Source organism: Eumetopias jubatus, unplaced genomic scaffold (assembly GCF_037043125.1).
Source record: "Eumetopias jubatus isolate StellerSeaLion01/CBP00866 unplaced genomic scaffold, mEumJub1_p1.0 scaffold_8, whole genome shotgun sequence".
NCBI lineage: Eukaryota > Metazoa > Chordata > Mammalia > Carnivora > Otariidae > Eumetopias > Eumetopias jubatus.
The window spans coordinates 58673233-58697952 of record NW_028274814.1 but is presented as its reverse complement, the minus strand read 5'-3'; the positions used below and the strand labels follow the sequence as shown (position 1 = coordinate 58697952).

Sequence of the window (24720 nt, the reverse complement as noted above, 5' to 3'; positions counted from 1 at the left end):
GACACATGTCAGTTCATTTCATTCTTGAGTAGATAGAATCCTGATTTAACAAATGACCTTTCCCATGCAGCTTGATTATTTTGGTATTGTGGCTTGGATGGATACAGTGAATTCTCTTATATGGCAATCTAGAGCAACAGATACCATCCCTATCTGTAAAAGAGGAAAATGTCTTTTTTTCTTGCTATAAAATTATTTCTGCTTACTAGAGAAAATTTGAAAAATATAGGAGAGTAGAAGGAAGAAAACATTCCCTATGATCTCAGTATTCAGAGACAATCCCTTTTGTATATTTCATATTTAAAATGCTTTCTTAAATTTAAATACTTCTGGTTTTATGCCTGTGATATTACATCACTTAAGTTCAAATTTCTGTGAGGTGTTTAGTTAAAAATTGCCCCAATTTTCATCCTTTTATGTCCCTTTGTAACACGTGGGCTTTGGTTCAAACAACCTGACATTAGAATCTGAGGTCTGCTACTTAGTATTTAGTGTGACTGAACAAGTTACTTAGTACCTCAGGTTTGTTTCAGGCCAAGAAGAACTAATTTTTGTTACTGTTTGCTGCATATCATGTGGGGGGTGGTGGTGTTTAGCTGTGTGGTCTTACTTAATCTTCAAAAAAATGAGCCTTTCTGGGTAGATATTATTATTCTAGTTTTATAGAGGAGGCTCTGAGAAGTTAAATGACTTGTGCAAGGTCACACAACTCCACTTAGAATCTGTTTGATTTTCCTGTTCCTTCTAATATACCAGAATACCATCTCAACAATAAAAGAATAATACCTGGGAGTGATTAGATTTAGAAGGTTATTGTGGATATTCAGTGAAATAATGTGTATAAGAAATTTGCAGGAAGCCTGACTTGTAGTAGATATGGTATGAGTTTTCTTTCTCCTTTTTAATTTGTCCACTTGACAAGCTTCAACTTCTAACAGGTTGCTTTAGCTTGGAGTGAATTGGGAACATCTTTCCAGAGCCCTAGAAGGTGTGGCTGTGTGAAAGTCTGGAGTTCTCTCTGGAACTTCCTTCTGCTTCCATTTCTGTTGTTCCTTGAATTTCCTTAGATTGGAAGAGTGAAAAAAATACTTACTCATTCTAAAATGAATTCATAAACAACATTATTGCAACAAACATTTTACGATTGGGAAGGTTGTGTGTTATCATTTGTGGTTTATATTATGATATATATGTTGTTTGTGAAACAGGTGTATGGTTTCTCAGAAATCATAAAGCAGTCATTGGAAATTAGAAATGTTAGATTATGCCTATTTTTGACTTTTTAATGGGTTTGTTTTTGATCATAATTTTTTTTTTCTCCAAGTTGTTAGGTTGTCTGGTTAAAGAGGTTTTTTTTCTTGGGAATATTTGATTGATTATATTTGAGTTATATTTGTCGGATAGTAGGAAAATGTCACCCATACCTAACCATTTATTTTTATTGTTGTATCACAAAGAATAAGCTCTCGGATAATAGTGGTTTTTGTCAGGTGGGACATCCACAAACATATGAATTGATGCAATTCAGTGACTACTTGTGTAAGTCTTTTCTCTCATACGAAAGTGTATGGTTCTGATTTCATGGTCATTTTTAATTCTTAGTAGTCATAGTGGTACTCTCATAACCTACTGTGGAAGTTGTGTAGTTTGTACATAAGTACTGTATATGAAAAATATGTTTTTGAAAAAATTCATAGAATTTTAAAGAATGCTTCAATTTTTTTCTTGATGTATTCATATAGGCTAGAAGAAAATTTGCCTGCAGGCTGTGGATTTTGCCACATACCATATGATGAACTGAATATGCCATTTCCAGCTCATCTCACATACTGCTATAACTGCAGGAAACAAAAAGTTCCTGATGTTCTCTTTACAACTATAGACCTCCCAGTAGATGCAACAGTTATTGGAAAAGGTTGTCTTATTCAAGCAAGGTATATTTGTGCAAGTAGTATTTGGGGTCCTTGAAAGAGTTATGGGATATGAAGTCAAATAGACCTGTTTCAAATGTCAGCTGTACTGTTTCCTACCTGTGTGATCCTGGGCAGGCTGGGCAATGCTATCCAAATCTTGTATTTAATCACATAGAAAATTGGGAGGAAGAGTACACTCTTTATAAAACTCAAATAAGTTCATATGCAAAAGCAGTTTTAAACATTTAAATTCTGTACAGATGTTTACTATTATGAAGATTACTAATTAACCTGTTGCAGGATAGTAATGTGGCTCTGTTTTAAGGACATTAAATATGTAATACATTTTAGAAATTAATTTTTTTCTTATAAAGAACAGTGCCATGTAGTGTTTATTTCACTACTTCATTTAGCTGTTAACAGTTCCTTTTAGAATGTACTGGAGCAGGAAATGCTAAATTGTGGTTGGCATACAGGAAGCAGCCATAACTGTCTAGGTCACTAACAACTGCCAGGTTACCAAATCCATTGAGCAGTTCTGTCCTCATCTTACTTGACATGTCAGCAATATCATACAGTTGATCATTTTCTCCTTCATATGCCTTTGACTTCATAGTGCCCCCTGCCACCACCACCCCAGGTTTTTCCTACCTTTATGTATAATCCTTAGTCTTCTTGTTGATTTCCTCCTCCTTTTCTTTTTTTTTTTTTTAAGATTTTTTATTTATTTGATAGAGACACAGTGAGAGAGGGAACACAAGCAGGGGGAGTGGGAGAGGGAGAAGCAGGCTTCCTGCCGAGCAGGAAGCCCGATGCAGGGCTCGATCCCAGGACCCTGGGATCATGACCTGAGTCGAAGGCAGACGTTTAACCATCTGAGCCACCCAGGCACCTCATGGATAGTTCTAATATCTGAAATTTTTTGTATTCTGTTATTTCTGTTCATTATTATTCATTGTGTTTTGTTTCCTTAGACTGTGATTGTCTCACAGGAAGTTGCAAAAGTGGTACAAAGAATCCCATCTACTCTTCACCCAGTTTCCCTCATTGGTGACATTTATACAGCTATGTAGAGTATCAACTAGAAAATTAACATTGGTGTAATACTGTTTACTATACACCTTACTCAGTGTTTATACATTTATAAACTTGCATTCATTTCTGTATTTGTGTGTATATGTATGGTTCTGTGCAACTTTATCCCACAAGTAGATTTGTGTAACCACCACCATAGTTAAGACACAGAACTGTGTTCCATTACCACAAAAGAATCTCCTTGTGCTGTCTCCTTATGTTTATATTCTCCACTAAGCTCTGGTCCTGTAGTGCTTTTAGGAAGATTCTTTAAAAATATATAAATTTATCCAGTTTTTTGTTTGTTTGTTTTAGGTAGGAAGGAGTTAGTGTCCATCAGCAGTTTTCAGAGTGTCATCCCTAGACCAATAGCATCACCATTCTTGAGAGAACTTATAGAAATGCAGATTCTCAGGCTCTACTCCAGACCTGTTGAATCAGAAACTCTGGGGATGGGTCCTAGTAATTGTTCTTTAATGACCTCTCAAGCTAAAGATTGATAACTACTAACCTAAATACCCTGGTTTGTCAGTTGTGGGATCTTTCCTTCATCTTTACTGCTGCCTTTTTAGTCTGAGCTCTCATTGTCACCTATATTGCTTTTTGCAACCATCTCCTCATCAGTTATGTCATCCTTATTCCATGCTCTGTATAGCAAGATAAATGATATCTTAAAACATAAATTGGATGATGTTACTACTTAAAACCTACCTGGAGTTTCTTATTGCTGGTAGAATAAAATCAAACTCCTTACCATGACCTGTAGGCCCCTAACATGATCATGCCCCTGCTTAACTGCACCCCCATCCGTACTACTCTTACCCTTGCTCACTTCACTTTAGTGTAGTAGTGTAGTAGTCTCCTTTTGGTTCCGCTATTTTGCCAGCCCCATTCTGTAATTGTCTTTCTCCAGCTCTCTTGGTTCCATCTTGTTTTTAAGATCCCAGGTCAGGCATCATCTCTCCTGTGAGGCTTTCTCTCTATTTATTCCCACTCATTTCACCTGGTTCATTTTCTTCAGACAAGTTGTTACCTTTTTTCTTTGTTTATCCCTCCCCCATCCATAGGAATATAACCATGAGAATAGGGACTCTGTGTTTTGTTTGTTGATTAGTGCTTACCACCTAGAACAGTGCCTGGCACCTGATAGATACTCAGGAAAGTTTTGTGTTCTTTTAATGAGTAAATTAACTTTTTTCCTTTGCTACCCACTCATCATATGATCACATGGGGTTGTGAAACCTAAGATTTTAAATTATATTCTCTAACAATTTTAATCGGTATTTTTTTCATTTCTGGAGATTTTGAGATTTTTCTTTTTCGTTTATTAAAATAGGACTTTTAGCAAAAGCATACACAATGAAAACAATGGCAGAAAAGATTATTGATATAACTTAATAAGCCCATTGAAAACAAGTAAATGTTTTATTAGGTACACTTAAAGAAAGTTTTAAAAATTGGACAGTTCTTAAGATGGTACGAAGAATACTGTCTAGTGACTAACTTATTTTCCTTAACAGGTTGTGTCGCTTAAAAAAGAAAGCACAGGCAGAAGCAAATGCCACAGCTATCAGTAATCTGTTGCCATTTATGGAATATGAAGTGCATACTCAGCTAATGAATAAACTAAAACTCAAAGGAATGAATGCTTTATTTGGACTGAGAATTCAGATCACAGTGGGTGAAAATATGTTGATGGGCTTAGCGGTAAGTTTAGATGTTTTGGTTTTGTCTTGTGATTCCTGTAGTTGTAATAGATTCTGTTTTGTGTGATTCAAAGAGTCTTTTAAAAGAACTTATTTAAAGAAACTGGCATTAAGATCTTTAAGGGTTGGGGACATTATAAGAAATAAAAAATCTGGTGATAGGCTTTTAAATATTTTGTTTTTACAATTTATGAATTATTTAAAACTCAATAAAATTATATAGAATTTATTTATATTTATATTATTATATTTTTATATTCTGACCATAATCTCAATAGTCAGATTTCTAAAAATTATCATATGTAGCTTGTTTAGTAAGTTGGTCATCATTGTTCTGGACTTCCTTATTTTTTATGCATTGCTAAAACAGGTTTTCTCCTCAGCACTGTTGACATCTGGGACTAGAAAACACTTCGTTGTAGGGGGCTGTCTTGTTCATTGTAGAAGGTTTAGCAGCCACCCTGGCCTCTGCCCACTAGATGCTATAATGGCTTCCCTTCAGTGTGACAAGCAAAAATGTTCCATATATTACCAGATGTCCCTTAGGGTGCAGGATCACTCCTGAGGGGGAGGACCACTATGTTAAAATAATCTTTAGTTGTATGGAGAAAATAAAGCAATACATATGAAACACTGCCTACTGCTGGATAGAGAATTAAGTTTCATCATAAATGTGCACCTGTGGTCAACAGTGGAATGTGCAGTTAAGTATGTGTTTCTTTTCTTTTTTTTTTTTTAAAGTATGTTTTTCTTAAGTGTTGATAAATTGTGAGCCGGTGGAGGGGTGCTGGGTGGCTCAGTGGGTTAAGCGTCCAACTCTTGATCTCGGCTCAGGTCTTGATGTCGGGGTTGTGAGTCTGAGCCTGCTTTGGGCTCTATCCTGGGCGTGGAGCCTACTTAAAAAAATAGAAGAAGAAAAATTGTGAGGGAGTGGAAAGCTCTTTATCTCAGCCTTATGTTCACCTTGGCTTAATAGAAAAGAAGTTCTGACTAGAAAGTTGTCAGTGGGCAAATAAGAGTTGTCTTTATAAGTCATCTGAGACCCAGAGAACTAGGTGCTTGCAAAATACATATTGACCAGGTAGAAACTGATTAACAGTATTTATGGTAGTCCTCTCCTATTTTAGAAACTTTGCTAGCTAGAATCTTTATCTGTGACACTGGCACTTTTCAAATTGGAATTCTCTGCCATCTTAGATGCATAAAAATTTAAATTAAATAAATTTATAGAACTTGGATATTTTTTTTTCTCAGTATGCGTTTGTAGATAAGATGCTAAACTCTTTCCTGTTCATACATTTACAAATATGTAAGTTTCTGTAGGTAGGGGATAACTGTGTGGTGATGATAAACACATCAAGTAATCACAATTTTTTAACAAGAGAAATTTGCAATGATTAATGAAAGTAATCTGATTTATATTAAAATGTTTGATATCTAGATTAACTTGTGAAGAAAGTGTTCATTATAATTCATTCATTTAAAAACTCGCATGCTTAGCAATTATTACAAATGTATAATTTGGGCTTAATACAAAACTGTAGTTATTGGTGGGTGTCTGTGAGAACTAAGAGCTTGATTCAGATTCAAAGATTTAAAAAGCATTGTGCCAACTGTATCAAATACTTCTGATGATTGAGCCCCAGGAAACTAGTTTGTGTAATTTTTCAGTGCCTGCCTAAAATACCGCCTTTTCTGATTCTTGCTAATCTTTTCCTTCTTGGCCACTAGTGACACTCATTATTAACTGTTTGAGGTTTTGATCTTTGTGCTGTGGTTTAGCTTGTGCACTTGAATCTCAGGGCCCCAAGGGTAGCTTCCATGATAATTGATCTCGGATGAATGCCTACTGGGTATCTGGCACTGTGCTACGCCAGAAGGAATGCAATATTATCTTTCAAGAGGGGAAAATGGATGCTATGATAGATTGAGACTTGTCCAAAGTGGTCTGATTGGTACTGGAACTGAATTTCAAACCTAGGCCTGTCTTATTCCAGAGTCTGTGTTCTCGACCATTCTGGGCCGTTGCCTTGTTAGTGAGCACAGTTAGAACGTGTTAGAGATGATGTGCTAAGGTTTCATACGGCAGGAGGATTCTAAGTTTGAGCATTAGAGACTGGGTCATACACATAGTCATGGACACTAATGAACAAACCAGGAGAGAGAGCTTCTGAGGATCAGTCTCATCTACTGCACGTCGTCATAGAGTATCATACCCTTTTTAGGATGGACTTTCACAAAATTGGCATTTAATTAGAAAGAATAATAATAACCCACACAGGAGGTTCGACTCTTGATTTTGGCTCAGGTCATGATTTCAAGGTCATGAGATTGAGCCCTGCGTTGGCTTGACTGGGCATGGAGCCTGCTTAAGATTCTCTCTCTCCCTCTCTCCTCCCCCCCACCTCACTTGCATACTCTTTCTTTCAAAAAAAAAATTATAATAACTCACACAGTTCAAAATACACAAATATCCAAAAAAACAGATGTCTTTTCTTGTCTACATTCCACTCCTTCAATGTTAACAATTTGATATTTATACTTGTATATATATTTTTTGCTTTGCTTATATAAGCATGTTTAAATGTAAATGCACATGGGGTGTGTGTGTGTGTGTGTGTGTGTGTGTGTGTGTGTGTGTGTGTGTGTGTAAATATTGTGGTTTGTATTTCCCTTAATAGTTTTTTAGTGCTGATGGCATGTGGTACAGTTAGAGTCAGAAATTAATAGTCAATTAAATATTTAAAATAAATCTGTATTAAGTAGTTTCCTTTCTTGGTAATTATGAAGGTAGGGAAGTGTCATGAAAAGTTCTTGGGTTTTAGTTTTTTTTTTTTTTTTTTTGAGAGAGAGAGAGCACGTGTGCCAGCAGGAGAGGGGCAGAAGGAAAGGGAGAAGTGGGCTCCCTGCTGAATAGGGAGCCTGAGGCGGGGCTCAATCCTAAGATCCCAGGATCATGACCTGGGCTGAAGGCAGACGCTTAACCAACTGAGTCACCCAGGTGTCCCAGGTTCTTGGATTTTAGAGTGAGAAACATATTCAGATTTCTTCTCCATGTTTATTAACAGTGTGATCTTGAGTAAGTTTCCTGTCCTTTCTGAAGTTCAGTTTCTTCACTTGTTTTGCAAAAGTTTCCCTTTTACTTTTGCCATTTAAAAGGGAAATTATTTACTCACTCATGAAACATTTACTTTTTAACAATTTTTAATCTTTTTTTCTACACTGTTTTTTAATTTTATTTTATTATGTTATGTTAGTCACCATACATTACGTCATTAGTTTCTGATATAATGTTCCATGATTCATTGTTTGCATTATAACACCCAGTGCTCCATGCAATATGTGCCCTCCTTAATACAAATCACCGAGCTAACCCATCCCCCACCCCCCTCCCATTTGAAACCCTCAGTTTATTTCTCAGTCCATAGTCTCTCATGGTTCATTTCCCCCTCCGGTTTCCCCCCTTCCCTTCATTTTTCCCTTCCTACTATCTTCTTTTTTTTTTTATAACATATAATGTATTATTTGTTTCAGAGGTACAGATCTGTGATTCATCAGTCTTAACACAATTCATAGCGCTCAACATAGTACATACCCTCCCAAATGTCTGTCACCCAGCCCCCCCCCACCCCTCCCACCCCACACTACTCCAGCAACCCTCCGTTTGTTTCCTGAGATTGAGTCTCTTATGGTTTGTCTCCCTCTCTGGTTTCATCTTGTTTCATTTTTTCCTCCCTTCCCCAGTGATCCTCTGTCTTGATTCTCAAATTCCTCATATCAGTGAGATCATATGATACTTGTCTTTCTCTGTTTGACTTATTTCGCTTAGTATAATACCCTCTAGTTCCATCCATGTTGTTGCAAATGGCAAGATTTCGTTTTTTTGTTTTTTTGGGGTTTTTTGATGGCTGCATAATATTCCATTGTATATTTATACCACATCTTCATTATCCATTCATCTGTTGTTGGACATCTGAGCTCTTTCCATAGTTTGGCTATGGTGGACGTTGCTGCTATAAACATCGGGGTGCACGTACCCTTTCGGATCCCTACGTTTGTATCTTTGGGTAAATACCCAGTAGTACAATTGCTGGGTCATAGGATAGCTCTATTTTCAACTTTTTGAGGAACCTCCATACTGTTTTCCAGAGTGGCTGCACCAGCTTGCATTCCCACCAACAGAATAGGAGGGTTCCCCTTTCTCCACATCCTCGCCAACATCTTCGTTTCCTGACTTGTTAATTTTAGCCATTCTGACTGGTGTGAGGTGGTATCTCATTGAGGTTTTGATTTGTATTTCCCTGATGCCGAGTGACGTTGAGCACTTTTTCATGTGTCTGTTGGCCATTTGGATGTCTTCTTTGCAGAAATGTCTGTTCATGTCTTCTGCGCATTACTATACTTTTTTTAATGCAATTTATTTTTTACAATCATAAGGTAAAATTTAAAAGTGCTGTTGGGTATGCAGTGAAAAGTAGATCCTTCTTTCATTGCTGATCCACCTGCCTACCCAGTATTCTTGCCAGAAGCAAACAATTCCTGTTACCAGTTATGTGTTTCTGTGCTCTTCCAACATATGTCCAGTACGTGTACTGATGCTAATTATCTTTTTCCTGTAAGGCAAAGACAGCTTTCCTAAATACGAACACTTAAGGACTATTATTCTTTAGCTATTTTTTCTGATTATTTCCCCCATTATTTTTACAAGTCGGCCACAGGTGTGTATTTAGCAGCTTTACCAACGCCTGGTGGCATTCAGATTGCGGGGAAGACGCCTAATGACGGCTCCTACGAACAGCATATATCGCATATGCAAAAGAAGATAAATGACACAATTGCTAAAAATAAAGAATTATATGAAATCAGTCCTCCGGTAAGTAAAATAAATCTACATTGTGAATATGTAAGTTATTGTCTAGGGGTTAGTTTGTTTTGGGGTTATCTTATTTTGGACATAAAATATTTCTTTTTCACTGTTGAGAGTTGTTCTCCTCGTTCCTCATTCTTTTCACCTCCCTTTACAGTCATGCTCAAACGTCTCGTTTTAGGGAGCTGACTCTGACCACCTTATTTGAAAATTGTATTCTCCCATCAAGTTTTGATACTCCCTATCCCCCTTCTGTGTTTTTTTTTTGTTTTTTATTTCTCTTATCTGTGTGTATGTGTGTGTGTGTAAACACAAATATGTTTTTGATTTTTGTAATTGCTTGTTACTCCTAGTAGAATGAAGCTCCCCTGGGTTTGTATTCCTGAGGCCCAGAACAGTTCTTCCTCATAATAGCCTCTTGATAAATATTGCTGAATGATTAAATAAATGGTTTAAATGTTCATTTTTAGTAAAAGGTTGCTTTTCTATGATTAAAATGTGAAAGAATACACCATTTTTCGGTTTTAGCTTCTTTCTCACAATTTTCCTACCAGTCACTTCCCTAGTCAATCTTTGATACCAAATTTATAGTAGGTATCACAGTGTTGGGGTGCCTTATAGCCAGAGTCTGAATTGAAGGAAAGAAGTGTTGGAGCTAGAATGAATGTATTTGTTTTTTATGAGTTTCTGATAATGAAATACTTCTGTAAAAGGAAAGTGGGTAACATTATTATTGTTATTATTTGATTTCATACACATTTTGGTTGGTTGTCTGGGACAGTGCATCTGCATTCTAGCTTCAGACTTACAGCTTTGAGCAGAGTTAAGCTGAGAGGAATTTTAAAGATATGACAGAGCTACACTGTTAAGTGTGGTAGACAGTGGTCACATGTGGCTATAAAGCACTTGATATGTGTCTGGTTTGAATTGAGAGGTGCTATCAGTATAAAATACACAACCGGATTTTGAAGACTTAGTATGAAAAAGAATGTAAATTACCGTGAGTATTTTTTATTTTGATTGCATGTTGAAAATGTAATCTTTTGGATATAGTGAATTAAATAAAATATTTTATTAACATTGATTTTGTTTCTTTTTGATTTTATTACCTATGAGGCTTGCTTTATATTTCTATTGAACAGTGCTGATATAGAGCTTCTTTAAATTCACTAAGAAAGTTGGTGTGTTAATATATTAATGCTTAAATAGCCATTGTAAAAGCTTTCCACACAACACTACTGACTGCTTGTTTGCAGTACATTATTTTTCTTTTATAATTATGTTTTGATATTTGAACATTTACAAATTGTGTTTATGCCTATTGGGGAGAATGATTTGCAAAGCTTTATGTTAGGGCTCCATGATACAAGCTGAACTCTTTTGCTTACCAGTATTTATCAACTATGTACTTCTGTGCTGACCCCACAGGAAGAATTGACCCTCTCCTTCATTATATTCCTATTGTATCTGTATGTGCTTCTGTCATAGGGCCTGTTCCATATTATTGCACTTAGTTTTTACACGTCTGTCTGTCTTTAATATGAGCCTTTTAAAGTCAGACATATTTAGAGACTGTGAATTAAATTCATCTATTCAATAAATATTTATTGAACTTCTGTTTTACTAGTACATTTTAGAGGAGGGAATAAATCTGTTATGATTCTTAAAATTTCAGCATATCTGGATTTCTTGTGTTGAATATGACTATATTTCCACAAAAAGACTAAACAATTTATGAATTTTCTAATATGTCTCTCCTTATTTCAGATACTGAATGCATATATCTTTCAGCATAACATCTCAGAATTTGTTTCATAAAGTCAGTGTAGTAGGCCACTACTCATATTACAATTTTGTCTTTTCTGTTTCTAAAACAATGTACGCCCACCCTGAAAATGTGGATCAGTGTGTTTCTTCTCTTAGGAAGGTAGCTCCAGCTGAAGTGAATGTACTTTGATTTTTTTTCTCAACACTGAAAAATCTTTCTAATGTGGAGTAGTACCACTTAAATGGAGATAATTCAGTCAACCAAAGGTATCAAAAGGTGCAAAACTTTTAGAATAATAAATGGTACCAGTGATGAAACTTTGTCAAGAATCTAAGATATATTAAATAACAGATAGTTGCTTTTATTAGGTCCATAATATAATGAACAGAAGCATAACCAAATCTTTTAAACTACTAAAAAATTATAAAAAGAAAGGTGTTATCTAGTGGGAAGAACATTGCACTGGATAGGTTTGTCACTTAAACTAGTTTTCAAGTGCAGGCAAACTGCTTTACCTCTGAACTGTAGCTCTTTCTCATTTTGTAGTCATTATAATAGGCACCCTGTCAGAATTATACAGGGCAAGTTAATTTGGGGTACAAATAAGAGAAATACATATGAAATTACTTTATAGATTGCTGTTATGAAATTGTGGTAGTCTTACATAAGGTATGCACTAGCAATGAACATTTAAAGCTGCATTTTTGAAAAAAATTTTCTTATATTCCTTGTTTTTTTAAAAAACATAGCTCTGTTTTCCCAACAATAGGCTCTGCATTTTGCATTTGTGCTCACATATTCACATTCTGATAATCCTGTAGCCAACAGATATTTAGAATCTCTGGTTAGCTCTGATCTTTGGCTGTGTAGTAGGTGAAAGCTTGCAGACCCATATAGGGTTGCACCATACACTGACCTCAAAAAGGTCATTGTTGTAGCTACCAAAGTTTATTTAGCTTAATAATTTGCACAGCAAATACCTGCATAACATATGTGTTATGTATACATGCACACATTTATCCCTCATTTTATTATGTGGAGCTTTGAAAAATTACCACTGGATAAGAAAAGATATAAAAGTTTAGAATCCTTTTCGGAGACTACATTTTTAATGATTTCTGGGCTGTTCGGTCTTTTAAATGCTGAGTAGAAAATACCTTCTGAGCTGGAAGGACTGCCAATTCCCTATTCGTTGTGGTGTCTGCTCTGTACACTAGAGGTCAGTATTGCCTTGCTATCTGTGGCCGTCCCATATGTTAATGGATTAGTGTATCAAGGCTGCTATTATTGATAAGAGGAAATATCCATGTACTCCATAAAAGGCTAATTAGTTATAAAAGTTATAATTAAATATAGGCTGTGAATATATTTTACAGACTTTTTCTCTACAGATATTTATTAATATAAAAATTTAAAACCAAACTGAAGTATACAAGTATTGAATCATGTTGTGTATCTGAAATTAATATAATGTTATATGTCCATTATACTTTAGTAAGAGGAAAAAAAGACTGCAGTTTATAAAATAACCCTCAAACTGAAAAAGACAGTCTTATATGATATAAAGCAATTGTATTTCTTTTAGGATATATCTGAAGAGATTATAGGATCACCCATCCCAGAACCTAGGCAACGCTCAAGACTTTTAAGATCTCAGTCAGAAAGCTCTGATGAAGTTACAGAATTGGACCTTTCACATGGGAAAAAAGATGCTTTTGTTTTGGAGGTATTATTGCATTAGACTAATTTCTTAAAGTTTTTGGAAGATAAGATTTTCATTGTTACAATCAGATCCTAAATTGATGTGATGTGATTTTGTATTATTACAACTGCTATAAATATATAAAAATTTTATTATAGAAATTACAACAAATTTGAAAATATTAGAAGCTGGTAATATATTTTTTTGATCAACACCAGGTACAATAATGCAGGTAGTTCTGGAAAAATTAATGTATGGGTTGAAATAAATTTAAAATAATGCTAAGCTTAAAAAATAATGCTAAATTCTTAGAGCTATTTTTGTAAACTTGAATGATTTTAATTAAAATGCTATTCTTTGACTTCCTATGTCTACTTGCTTCATGTGTTATAACATGTTAGTATAATTGTATCCTTTTACATGTGGTATAATAGCACTACCAATTCTGAGTGTAGTGTTTTCTCACTGAATTCAGAAGGTATAGTTGAACTTCCATTATAAAAATAAACTCAGAACTTCCCTGGAGAATAAATGTGGCATGGAAGATGTATGGAGCTTCCTACCTCACAAATCTGCTCCCTCTGCCCTGCCCTGTAGATAGTTAGCTTTGATGGAGATAGATGATCTTCCTTTGGTATTAAGGAAAGGAAAACAAATGAGGATATTCAGAAATGTTCTGGTAGGTTCCAGTTGAGAGAAAAAAACAGATGCCTTTATTTTAGGACAGCAAAAAGCTCATGGTAGTATTGTATTGGGATGGGATTAGAAGTTTGAAGAATCTGGAACAGTGCCCATGATCGTGATCAGGTTGTTAGCCATGGGAGATGCACAAGACTTAACTGAGATGAGAGTGTTAATTTGTAGAAAACTCAGACTGTATGGATGTGTGCCTGTTTCTCATATTTTTCTACAGTCTGAGAATGAAAAAAAAATGGAGGTTGGTAAAAGAATATGTCAGACTGAGGAGGTAGAAGGTTCTAGGGTACTGTTTGGTGTAGTGCTACTTAAAGTGTGCTGTGGCTACCTATAGCATCAGCACCATCTGGAATCTTGTAAGAAATGCAAATTCTGGAGCCCTTGCTTCAGACCTAGTAAATGAAAATTTCAAGGTAGGTCCCAGGGATCTGTTTAACAAACTCTCCAGTGATTCTTAGCATCCTAGAATATTATTGATCTTTATGGTCCTGCATCCTGGCTCAGCAGAGAATGAAGGTGCTGCAGATCTGGACAGAAGGCTAAGAACAGAGGCAGATTCAGTAAGAGAAGGAACAGACAGGACATTGTAGTTGGATCTGCGTGTGGAATGTTTTTGGGAATAGTGGGTTGAGGTATGGCCATGACTGTGGGTAACTAAAGTTAAAAACGGTTCTTAAAGTCTCAAGGGTAATGTGAAGGAACACTTGAAGTGTGTGAGAGTCAGTTAGACTCCCGATGTACAGATGAATGTCAGTATGTGCCTAGTTGGGTATTTTCACTATTTGTTATTCACAGTGGAATACTGTGATAAAAGAAAAATAGGATTTGGGTTTTTGTTTTTTTTTTTTTTAGATGTGCCTTTAAATGTATCCCTATGTAATTCAGTTTTTTTTTTAAGATTTTATTTATTTATTTGAGAGAGAGAATGAGAGAGAAAGAAAACACAAGAGGGGGGAGTCAGAGGGAGAAGCAGACTCCCTGCTGAGCAGGGAGCCTGATGCGGGATTCGATCCTGGGACTCCAGGATCATGACCTGAGCTGACGGCAGTTGTTTAACCAACTGAGCCACCCAGGCTCCCTGTAATTCAGTTTTAAAGCAGTTTTGTATTTAAGTCAAAAGATCTTTTTTTTTAAATTGCACTTTATTAACTTATACAGGTAGAGATGATAATTGCTTATGGTATCTTTGTAAGCCTTTTGAAACATGTCCTTATAAAAGGCTTGAGAAAAGGCTCTTTTTTTTTAACTGAATTATACTTTATAATGTGAAATATTTACTTAGAAGTGTTTATAGTAATTGTGGAGAAATTTATAGATATTAAAACTTTTTTTCAAGTTTTGTATTTTAATTTAGGGAAAAATGGCTCTGCATTGACTCTGATGTTTTCTATTTAGTAAATAATAAAAACAATGATTTTTTTTAATTTGAAATTACTGTACATTTAATACTTACATAATAGTTCTAATCTTTTTATTTTCAGATCGATGACACGGATGCTATGGAAGATGTACATTCTCTGCTTACTGATGTTCCTCCTCCTTCAGGTGAACAGAAAAAACTTACTTTTGAGATGAGACTAGTTTTACATATCAGTATTTTAGTTCATAAATTATTATTGTACTAACTTTATTTTAAAGGCTTTATCAGTGTCACATCCTGTTATGTACTTTGCTGCTCCAAGGCTAAAAACCATAGTTTAAAAATATTTATGTTAGTGGTGGGCGGTGGGAGGGATGGGGTGGCTGGGTGATAGACATTGGGGAGGGTATGTGCTATGGTGAGTGCTGTGAATTGTGTAAGACTGTTGAATCACAGACCTGTACCTCTGAAACAAGTAATACATTACATGTTTAAAAAAGAAAAAGAGAAGACAGTAGGAAGGGAAAAATGAAGGGGGGGAAATCGGAGGGGGAGATGAACCATGAGAGACGATGGACTCTGAGAAACAAACTGAGGGTTCTAGAGGGGAGGGGGGTGGGGGAATGGGTTGGTCTGGTGATGGGTAATAAGGGGGGACACGTATTGAATGGAGCACTGGGTGTTATTCGCAAACAATGAATCATGGAACACTACATCAAAAACTAATGATGTATCAAAAACTAATGATGTAATGTATGGTGATTAATATAACAATAAAAAATTTAAAGAGAAAAAAATACTTATGTTAGAACTTAGGTGAACTGAGGGGATGCCTGGCTGGCTCAGTAGAGCATGTGACTCTTGATCTTGGGATTGTAATTTCGAGCCCCATGTTAGGTGTATAGATCACTAAAAACTAAAATCTTAAAAAAAAGTGTATGTGAACTAGATTTTTTTTCTTTAAAGATTTATTTTATTTATTTGAGAGAGAGAGAGCTCACCTGCATGAGCAGAAGGAGGGGCAGAGAGGGAAAGGGAGAGGATATCAAACAGACTTCTCATTGAGCACAGAGCCTATGGGGCTTGATTTCCCAGGACCCTTAGATCATGACCAGAGCTGAAATCAAGAATCAGATGCTTAACTGACTTGAGCCACCCAGGTGCTCCTAGGTGAACTGATTTTTAATCCTTTTATGTTCATACATTTAAAAAAAAAACCAAACTGATAATTTGTTAAGATGGTCTAAAGCTTACTGAAGGTGTAGTGTTTTAGAAAAAAAGAATAAATAGATCTTATAGTTAGAATTCATGTAATAAGTGAAAAATGTTATTCTTTAACATAAAAATAGATGAAATATTATCAAATAGTTTAACTGTGATTTATTTTGACAGGTTTTTATAGTTGTAATACAGAAATTATGCCTGGTATAAATAACTGGACATCTGAAATACAGGTAAGCCTTTCATAATTTTAAGCAAATACAACGTAATGTGATTTTAGCAAGTTCCTTCTTATGTTTTCTCTTTGACCACCTTATTGCAACTAAAATGTTAGCCTTTTTCATAACACATTATTTATTATTACTCATTATTTGGCAGTTTTATCAACTGTTACAGTATTCAGTTAAAAATAATAAAGTGACATGCTATTATATCTCCCCATATTTAGATGTTCACATCAGTAAGAGTAATCCGATTAAGCAGCCTTAACCTGACTAATCAAGCCCTTAATAAGAACTTTAATGATCTCTGTGAAAATTTGCTCAAGGTAGGAACCTTTTGACTAACTATATTTTGGTTAAATCTCCTAAGAATTATGAAATTAAAAAAGTGTGTATATTATCTGGAATATCTTACACAGTTGTGGGTTGAATGATTTTTATTTACATATTGTATTAATCTTAACTCTCACTGGTAAAATGCTAAAGCTGTCCTCTCCATCTTAATATGCCACACTATTAAAGAAATACATTTTAAGTTATTTCATAATTTTAAGCTTCATAGAAATCTATTGTATATATAAGTGAAAAATTTTTTCTCATATTTTTATGACTGATAAATATTAAATCTTATTGTCTGCTTAAATATTTAAAATAATGTAAGAATACACAAAATAGAAATGGACCAGCTTTGTTTTAATCCCTTAAACTTTCTTTTGCCATGATATAATGTTCAGTGAAAAATCAGTTTTGAAAAATTTTTAGGGGTGCCTGGGTGGCTCAGTTGTTAAGCGTCTGCCTTTGGCTCAGGTCACGGTCCCAGGGTCCTGGGATCGAGCCCCGCATCCGGCTTCCTGCTCGGCGGGAAGCCTGCTTTTCCCTCTCCCACTCCCCCTATTTGTGTTCCCTCTCTTGCTGTGTCTCTCTCTGTCAAATAAATAAATAAAATCTTTAAAAAAAATTTTTTTTAATGAAAAGAAGTGATATTACTAATATTTTCTGTTATTTAGAGTCTGTATTTTAAACTGCGGTCTATGATCCCCTGCTGCCTTTGTCATGTAAATTTTACAGTATCTCTGCCTGAAGATGAATTAATACAGGTAATTAAGATTCAGTTTATTATTAAAGAAGATTTCTAACGTTTATCTGATGTTTTAATATTATAAATCTGCCATAATTGAATAAAAATAAAGGATTTTACTTCAAAATATTTTTAAACAAACACACTAGAATGAATCAGACCACATATGTTTTATTTTTCTGAACTCCAAATTATCCAAAGGTAGAATCACATTTCTAGCATATATACAATAGGATGTGTTCTTATGTGGGATTTCTTTGGTCTCCATATTTTAGAGAAGGTACTTGAGCTCTTTCTGGAATATCTAGGGTTAGGTATATGTGTCAGACTCAGTTGTAGTCTAAATATCTGAGGTTATCTGTAATTCTGGTTGAGAATCTTAACCAGCAAAAGCAGATTAGCCAGTTAATATAAATTGTTCCATTGTACTGAAGATTTTTGAGAAACTTATTTTGTAAGTGATTATTTTGCTAACCATATTGTTTCTGTAATTCTAGGTTACAGTCACAGCAGTTGCAATAACTTTTGACAAAAATCAGGCTTTACAGACCACAAAAACACATGTTGAAAAGTCATTGCAAAGAGGTAAACCTGTGATGGATGGGAGCATAGTTAATGTTTGTCTACAGTTATAGTTAAGTGAAAAAGGTAGATTAAATAAATGACTTGTTTCTTGAAGAAGAGATACTGTCACTTTTTCTGTTTATCAAGCTAACTTTGTGGTTGACTTGGTATTTTTCACACGTGAATACCTGGTTGACAGGTGTTTATTTACATGGAGAATGCTGCTATTTTTTAGACTTAGGTTATAGCATATTCTGTGGTAATTTAGAGGTTTCTGTCCTAGGATCTCTGGGGAGGTCTTCAAGGCATCTGAGAACCTACTGATGTAGTAAGCACCACATATTTTTCTTAGGAAAGGTCCTCAGAGTTGTCCTTTATCCAGTAAAAATCTAGGAAGTGCCATTTTTAATATATTCCAAAGAAACTCAAATTGTTAAAAATTGCTATGTGTTCTGAAAAAAGGAGAGGGAAATAGCATGCTTTCTAAAATTTAAGTACTTAGCAGCTAAATAAAATATTCACGATTAGTCTAAAATTTTTATAGTTGATTACATTCTACATGTGAAGCATTAAATTAATGTCAAATAGAGATGTATTAAACAATTGCGTTCAGATATTTATCAAAGAAGATAGAAAATAGCTGGTTTAAGTATCATAGAACCAGTATGGTACAAAGAATAGGATAATAATAGTTGTTATTGAGTTCTTATTATTTGGAAGGCATTGTGCTAAGAGATTTATACTTAGTATTTTTTCGAAGACTCACAACAGTCCTAGCGGGAAAGATAGCATCTCTCATCATTGTGCAGGTGAAGGGTGGGTCTCCCTGGGAGAAACCAAGAAGAAAATAACCAGAATAAATTGGATTGGGGGAAAAATATTTTATCCCAGATTCTTAATTTAAAAAAATTAATACTAGGTCATTACTAAATAAGCAGTGTTTTTCTTGCCTCTCAAGCCTCTACAGATAATGAAGAACTTCTGCAGTTTCCACTGGAGCTCTGTTCAGATTCACTTCCTTCTCATCCTTTTCCACCAGCTAAAGGTTGGTTAAGTGAGGGAAATGCAAACACAAATCCTAGTTTCTAGTTCCTTTTACTTCTTCATCGTAGGCAGTTTTACTTAATCCTGAGATGATTTATTCTTCATTCCCTCATTGTCTATTTCTTCATGTTCATACAGGGGAGAGAGTAATATTCCTCTTATTTTAATTTCTCCAGTAATCTCATCATAAATTATTAAAGTTTAAGGAGCATCATGTGATGTTCCATTCTTATACTTCAAATGTATTAAAATTTTATTTTCAGAGATCTGGATTTCCCAAAGTAACTATTCACACGTGATATATTGATATTTATATCTGGTAAGGTTTTTTCCAGCCACAATAGAAATTTTACAAAAATTTTTAGATTTTTATAAACAACAAAATACTGATTTTCTTCAGAAGAAATGTGGAGAGAGGTTTGGGTTGGGGTAGTACAAGTGAGAAAGGGATGAGCTGTCTTTTGAGTGTCTTGGTTATTATTGAGAAACATTGTTATGTACTTCAAAAGATTCTGCCCTATTTTCAAATGCAAAATGATAGTCTCTTAACCTAATAAATTAAATCTACCTAGATCTGTACTAATGGGAGGTAGTATTTTCTATTTCTCTTCTGATTTCAGGGCAATTTTTTTTATACGAATTTTCAGAATTACTATACCTTATTTCATAGCATTAGTTATGATACAGAATAGTTTTACATTCACAATTGCATCTATGTCAGTAGAGTCTTTACTAAATTAGTGCAAGGCCTGTTTATGTATGTAGATAAACAGATCTTGTCTCATATTTTGAAGATGAAAAGATAAGCTACTTTCAGATTCTGAACTTTCTAACATGGTAACTGTGGTCTTCTTTCTTTTTTTATCTAAGTTAAAATTCTAATTTAGAACCTAATAGAGAATTTTAGCATAATTGAACTCCTTGAAAGAACAGACAGGAAAAAATCAAATCCAAAGATAATTTGAGTTCCGATTCATAAATTAAATACAGCTTCCAGAACAAAAAGAACTGTGAAGAATCTTCCTTAGAACTGGCTAGACAGAATTTTTTAAAAAAATACCTACTTTATACAGAAACTGGTATTTAACATAAGGTTAATTCCAAATCACTTTTAGGTGTTGTTTCGTTTATCCTTACCCTGCAATGGAAGGGGTGCGATGTGGAGGGGGGAACCAAAACCAAAAATCTAATCAGCAACAACAAAAAGATTTGATCAATTGCTAATATATAGGTGTATATATATTTATGCAGATCGGGTCCCTATTAGCTCAGTTTTACCTTGTTAATCATTACTGATTTCTGTAGAAGATTGGATTTAAATTCTGTAAATTTGTCATATCTACATTGATACCTTGCAGTTTCTGCATTAGCTTTCAAAATGTTTTCAAAGGTAATTAGCATTCGTGCTTGTGGGTCATTACTCTATTTTGTACAAATGACACTCTGAACTGAAGAACAACAAAAGAAGAATTTGAGTAGAATAAGCCCTATCTGAACAGTACTTAAAATATTGCAATTTATTTTGTAGTGTGGAGAGGGGCCATGAAGTGGAGTAATAAAGTAGCAGACCTCGATTCTCTTCTCAGTTCTGCTACCGATAGTGTGAGAACTTGGGCCAGTTAACCTCTAATAAGCCAGTTAAGCCTCAATTCCTCATCTGTAAAATGTGAAAAGATTAAGATTCTCTCTACCCTTTAAAATTCTGATTCCTTGGGTTTCTCTGGTTTATGGTTTTTCAATAATTAACATGTTTCTATTATGAAAAACAAATCAAAAACCATTTAATCAAAATCAAAAGCTAGTGTTACATTAAAAATTTACAAATAGTTTCAAATCTGTTAAACCAATAATTTTTAACCTCTGCTTCTCCAAACCATGGAGTTTCTTCAGAGGTACCTCACGGCCTTCTAACAGGCAGGGTGGGAGGGGCTGAGGGGAGAGTGGAGGAGTCTCTGGACCCCCTTCCCACCCTTGAACTGGAGCAGCTTCAATTCAGTGTGCTTTTATTTATTGATTTTCTGTATGTGATTTTGTTGTAAGACAGAATTTCAAAAAGTTTGAAAACCATTGAATCAGATTGTGCTGCCATCATCGTCATTTTCATAGTGTTCAGTAGCATTACATCTAATACTAATATATATAAAACTTTTTTACTAAGTATTAACTGTAAAACTTATATGCTTTTCCTTGAATGTTACATTTTAAAATCATCAGTAAACACTAAATAGTTTACCTGTACCTTTTTATAAATTGTTGTGTAAATTGTAGTTTACATTGCATGCTTATTTACTGTCTTTGCTTTCTCAAGGCTTTTCAGGAGGACATGGGCTATCCTAAATATACTTAGAAAAGTTATCACAAAGTATTTTGGAAGATTTGAGGATAGAGGGGTTTTGAAAAGGTCTGAAAAATGTAATAGAGTGTAATATATGAATGTAGTAATTGAGCATTGTAACATAAAAGGTTTTAAATAGAGAATAGAAATATGTGGCAAAAGTTAAGCTTAGCACTTTAGAAGTAACAAGCAAGAGAGGAAGGTAAGGGTGCTAGGAATAAATGCTCAAAAAATTTCTCTACTTTCTTATATGCAACCACAAGAGGCTTAAAAGTTAACTGCTAATATTGATAAGTAAATAAATGTATAGTTTTTATGGTTTTGTTAGGTCAATTCGCTAAGCTGATGGAGCTTTTTCCTTTTTTTTAAATTCTGAAAACTTTGAATCCTAATTTATTTTTCATGTTCTTATTACAAATGTGATTCAATAAAATTTTTATTTTATGTTGACAGAGTAGTTTCAAGAGCTATGCACAGTATATATTAATACTTCCATCTTTTAACTTGTAGATAAACCTTTCTGATAGTTATCTTTTTATGTTACTGAAAGTGAGTGAATATTATGTGAAGAAAAGATGCTTCAATTACATGTATCCTAATTCACTGTGTAGAGTAAGCCTGGGCCTGAATTGTCCATCCATGTTCAATTTTTTCCTTTCATCTTTTGTTATATTTAGTTTCGTTTCTCAAGGTAACAAAATAGTTTGATGTTGGTTTGGTTACCTTGCTCTAAGTATTTGATTTTTCTGATTTGAAATATTAAAGGGTGCTGAGCCTGAGTAATTTCTTCCAGGAAATTATCATGTGAAGGTCATCAAAATTCTTGATGAATACTAAGGAAAATAGATGATTGGCATCAATGTAAATTACTTATATGAGGCTGTATTATGAGAAAAAGGATGGTATAACAAACTTTTTATACCACTCCCATGATGTTTTTTCCTCATCATTAATGTCTGTACTTTAGTTTTCTGAATATTTACTACTTTACTCTGAAATGGTTTTAAGAGACTTTAAAAATAAAATGTTATCAAGGGAGAGAGCAAATACAGTAAAAATGGAGAATCTGAGTGACAGTAATCTGGGTGAAAAGTAAAAAAAAATAAGATTTGTTTTACAGACTATAATTGATCTCAGAAATTTCATATGCATGTAGTTTTTATAGAAGGTTAGCATATTATTTTTGATACATGTCTGAAGACCTAAATCTTAGTATCTTAGATACCATACTGGGGGGCTTAAGATCTTAGGTAAATGTGTGTGAATCATGTGCCACTATAAATACATCAAGTACTTTATAAGTTCAATCTATAATAGGATAATAGTTTTCATTAAAATTCTGAGAGTTTAAGCCTTTAAAAATATTTAATGAAGTCAATTTAGTTTTTATATACTGTTGGGTGAAACTGTATAGAAGAAAGGTCTTTTATACCAACTTTGTTCCTGCTTTCATTTTGCTTTATGCTGGAGTGATAGCCTCACGTTCAATGGCATAATAGGCTGGCAGGAGTACTCTTTTCATTAAGCAGCTGCCGATTAATGTGACAGGCATAGGTCAAAATCTGGATTTCACTATAAAAATAAAACCCTCAATACAACTCCATAATTAGGTATCACATTTGAAGTTTTTTTATCTTTATTGAGGCTATAAGGGTTATTTTTTTGTTAAGCCAAATTTGATTCTAAAAGGTAGTTTAATTTTTTAAATTTAATGGCTTGCCTTACATTTTTTAAGCTAGTGATTAGAAATATAAACCTATAAAAACTACAAGAATTAGCTTTTATTTTATCCTGCCAATGAATGGTTCTAAATTCTTAACAACTATTACACAATTCTTTGCACAAACTAAAAATATCTTTATGTATTAACAATTCATTGCATGTCTATTTTTTCTCTCTTTTTAAAATGTATTTTATTGGGGCTCCTGGGTGCCTCAGTTGTTAAGCATCTGCCTTCGGCTCAGGTCATAATCCTGGGGTCCTGGGATTGAGCCCCGCATTGGGCTCCCTGCTTAGTGGGAAGCCTGCTTCTCCCTCTCCCACTCCCCCTGCTTGTGTTCCCTTTCTTGCTGTGTCTCTCTCTGTCAAGTAAATAAATAAAATCTTAAAAAAAAAAAAGCAAAACATAAAATGTATTTTATCATTATGACCAAATGGTAGCAAAAATAAAAAGTGCTGAAGTTCTCCATGTTATTGATGTCCCCAACAATTAGTAAGATGTCCTGAAAGGAGAGAGATGCTGAGGGGAAGGAGATTGAAGGGAGAATAGAAAGTAAGGAGTGGAAAATGTATAAGAAACTTATCCCAGACATGGGAAGAAAGGAAGGAAAGAGAAAATTGATGGAGAAGTAGAGATAAGGAATCTTCGCTTCTTCAAGGCAGCTTGAGTTCAGTGAAATCCAGAGTCTGAGGAAGAGGGAGTAAACAACAAAGAAAATTGAATTGGGTTACTAATGAAAATAGGTATTATTTGGAAGAGAAAATCTGAAGGTTGGAAGGGAGGGGAGAACTGGATGCCTGGAAACAGAGGCAGGAAAATAGAAGATGGGGATTGAAGAAAAGTGGTTTAGGCTGTTGTACACCTTTAGCTGGAAGCTTTAATGACCCAAATTGAGAAGCTAATTGTGTTTGTTATCTAATGTATGTATTGTGATGGTAGTTGAGTTTTTCCCCTTAGTGGGCTATGCAGATTGAAGCTATTTATATTTTTCTCTATGCTTTAATAATTTTTAGCTATAATACGGCAATTTCATCATCAATCCACCAATATTTGAATACCATTATGGACAAGGTTTATACACATAATTTGTTTAAGTCCGTCATTAAGCCAGATTTTATAGTTATAGGACATAGCTAATCAGTGCATTATAGATTGATGGAAATGCCGACAGAGACATAAAACCAAATTTTGATCATAATAACTTAAAACTGAGAATGTTTAGGGACCTGGGTGGCTCAGTCAGTTAAGTGTCTAACTCTTGGTTTCGGTTCAGGTCATAATCTCAGGGTCCTGGGATCGAGCCCCATGTTGGGCTTTGCACTCAGTGAGGAGTCTGAGATTCTTTCCCCCTCCCCCCATGCACACACTCTCCCTCTCTAAAATAAAGTCTTTTTAAAAAGTTTAAAATACAAAGCCCAAGAATGTTTTTTTAATTTTTTTAAAGATTTTAT

General features: G+C 34.6%; 1 protein-coding gene across 5 annotated transcripts in view; it reads left to right on the top strand.

Annotated features, from left to right (window-relative positions):
• C2CD5 (C2 calcium dependent domain containing 5) overlaps window positions 1-24720 on the top strand; it is a 96173-nt gene that overhangs the window by 60203 nt on the left and 11250 nt on the right. For 4 of the 5 annotated variants that reach the window (XM_028113186.2, XM_028113185.2, XM_028113184.2 and 1 more), the window contains 10 exons: window positions 1743-1934; window positions 4508-4694; window positions 9402-9566; window positions 12914-13054; window positions 15208-15271; window positions 16479-16540; window positions 16756-16854; window positions 17536-17625; window positions 18104-18191; window positions 19129-19215. In XM_028113186.2, coding sequence (XP_027968987.1) covers window positions 1743-1934; window positions 4508-4694; window positions 9402-9566; window positions 12914-13054; window positions 15208-15271; window positions 16479-16540; window positions 16756-16854; window positions 17536-17625; window positions 18104-18191; window positions 19129-19215 — 1175 coding nt within the window. The remainder of the gene's footprint in view (window positions 1-1742; window positions 1935-4507; window positions 4695-9401; window positions 9567-12913; window positions 13055-15207; window positions 15272-16478; window positions 16541-16755; window positions 16855-17535; window positions 17626-18103; window positions 18192-19128; window positions 19216-24720) is intronic. The other variant, XM_028113188.2, reaches the window with a different exon arrangement.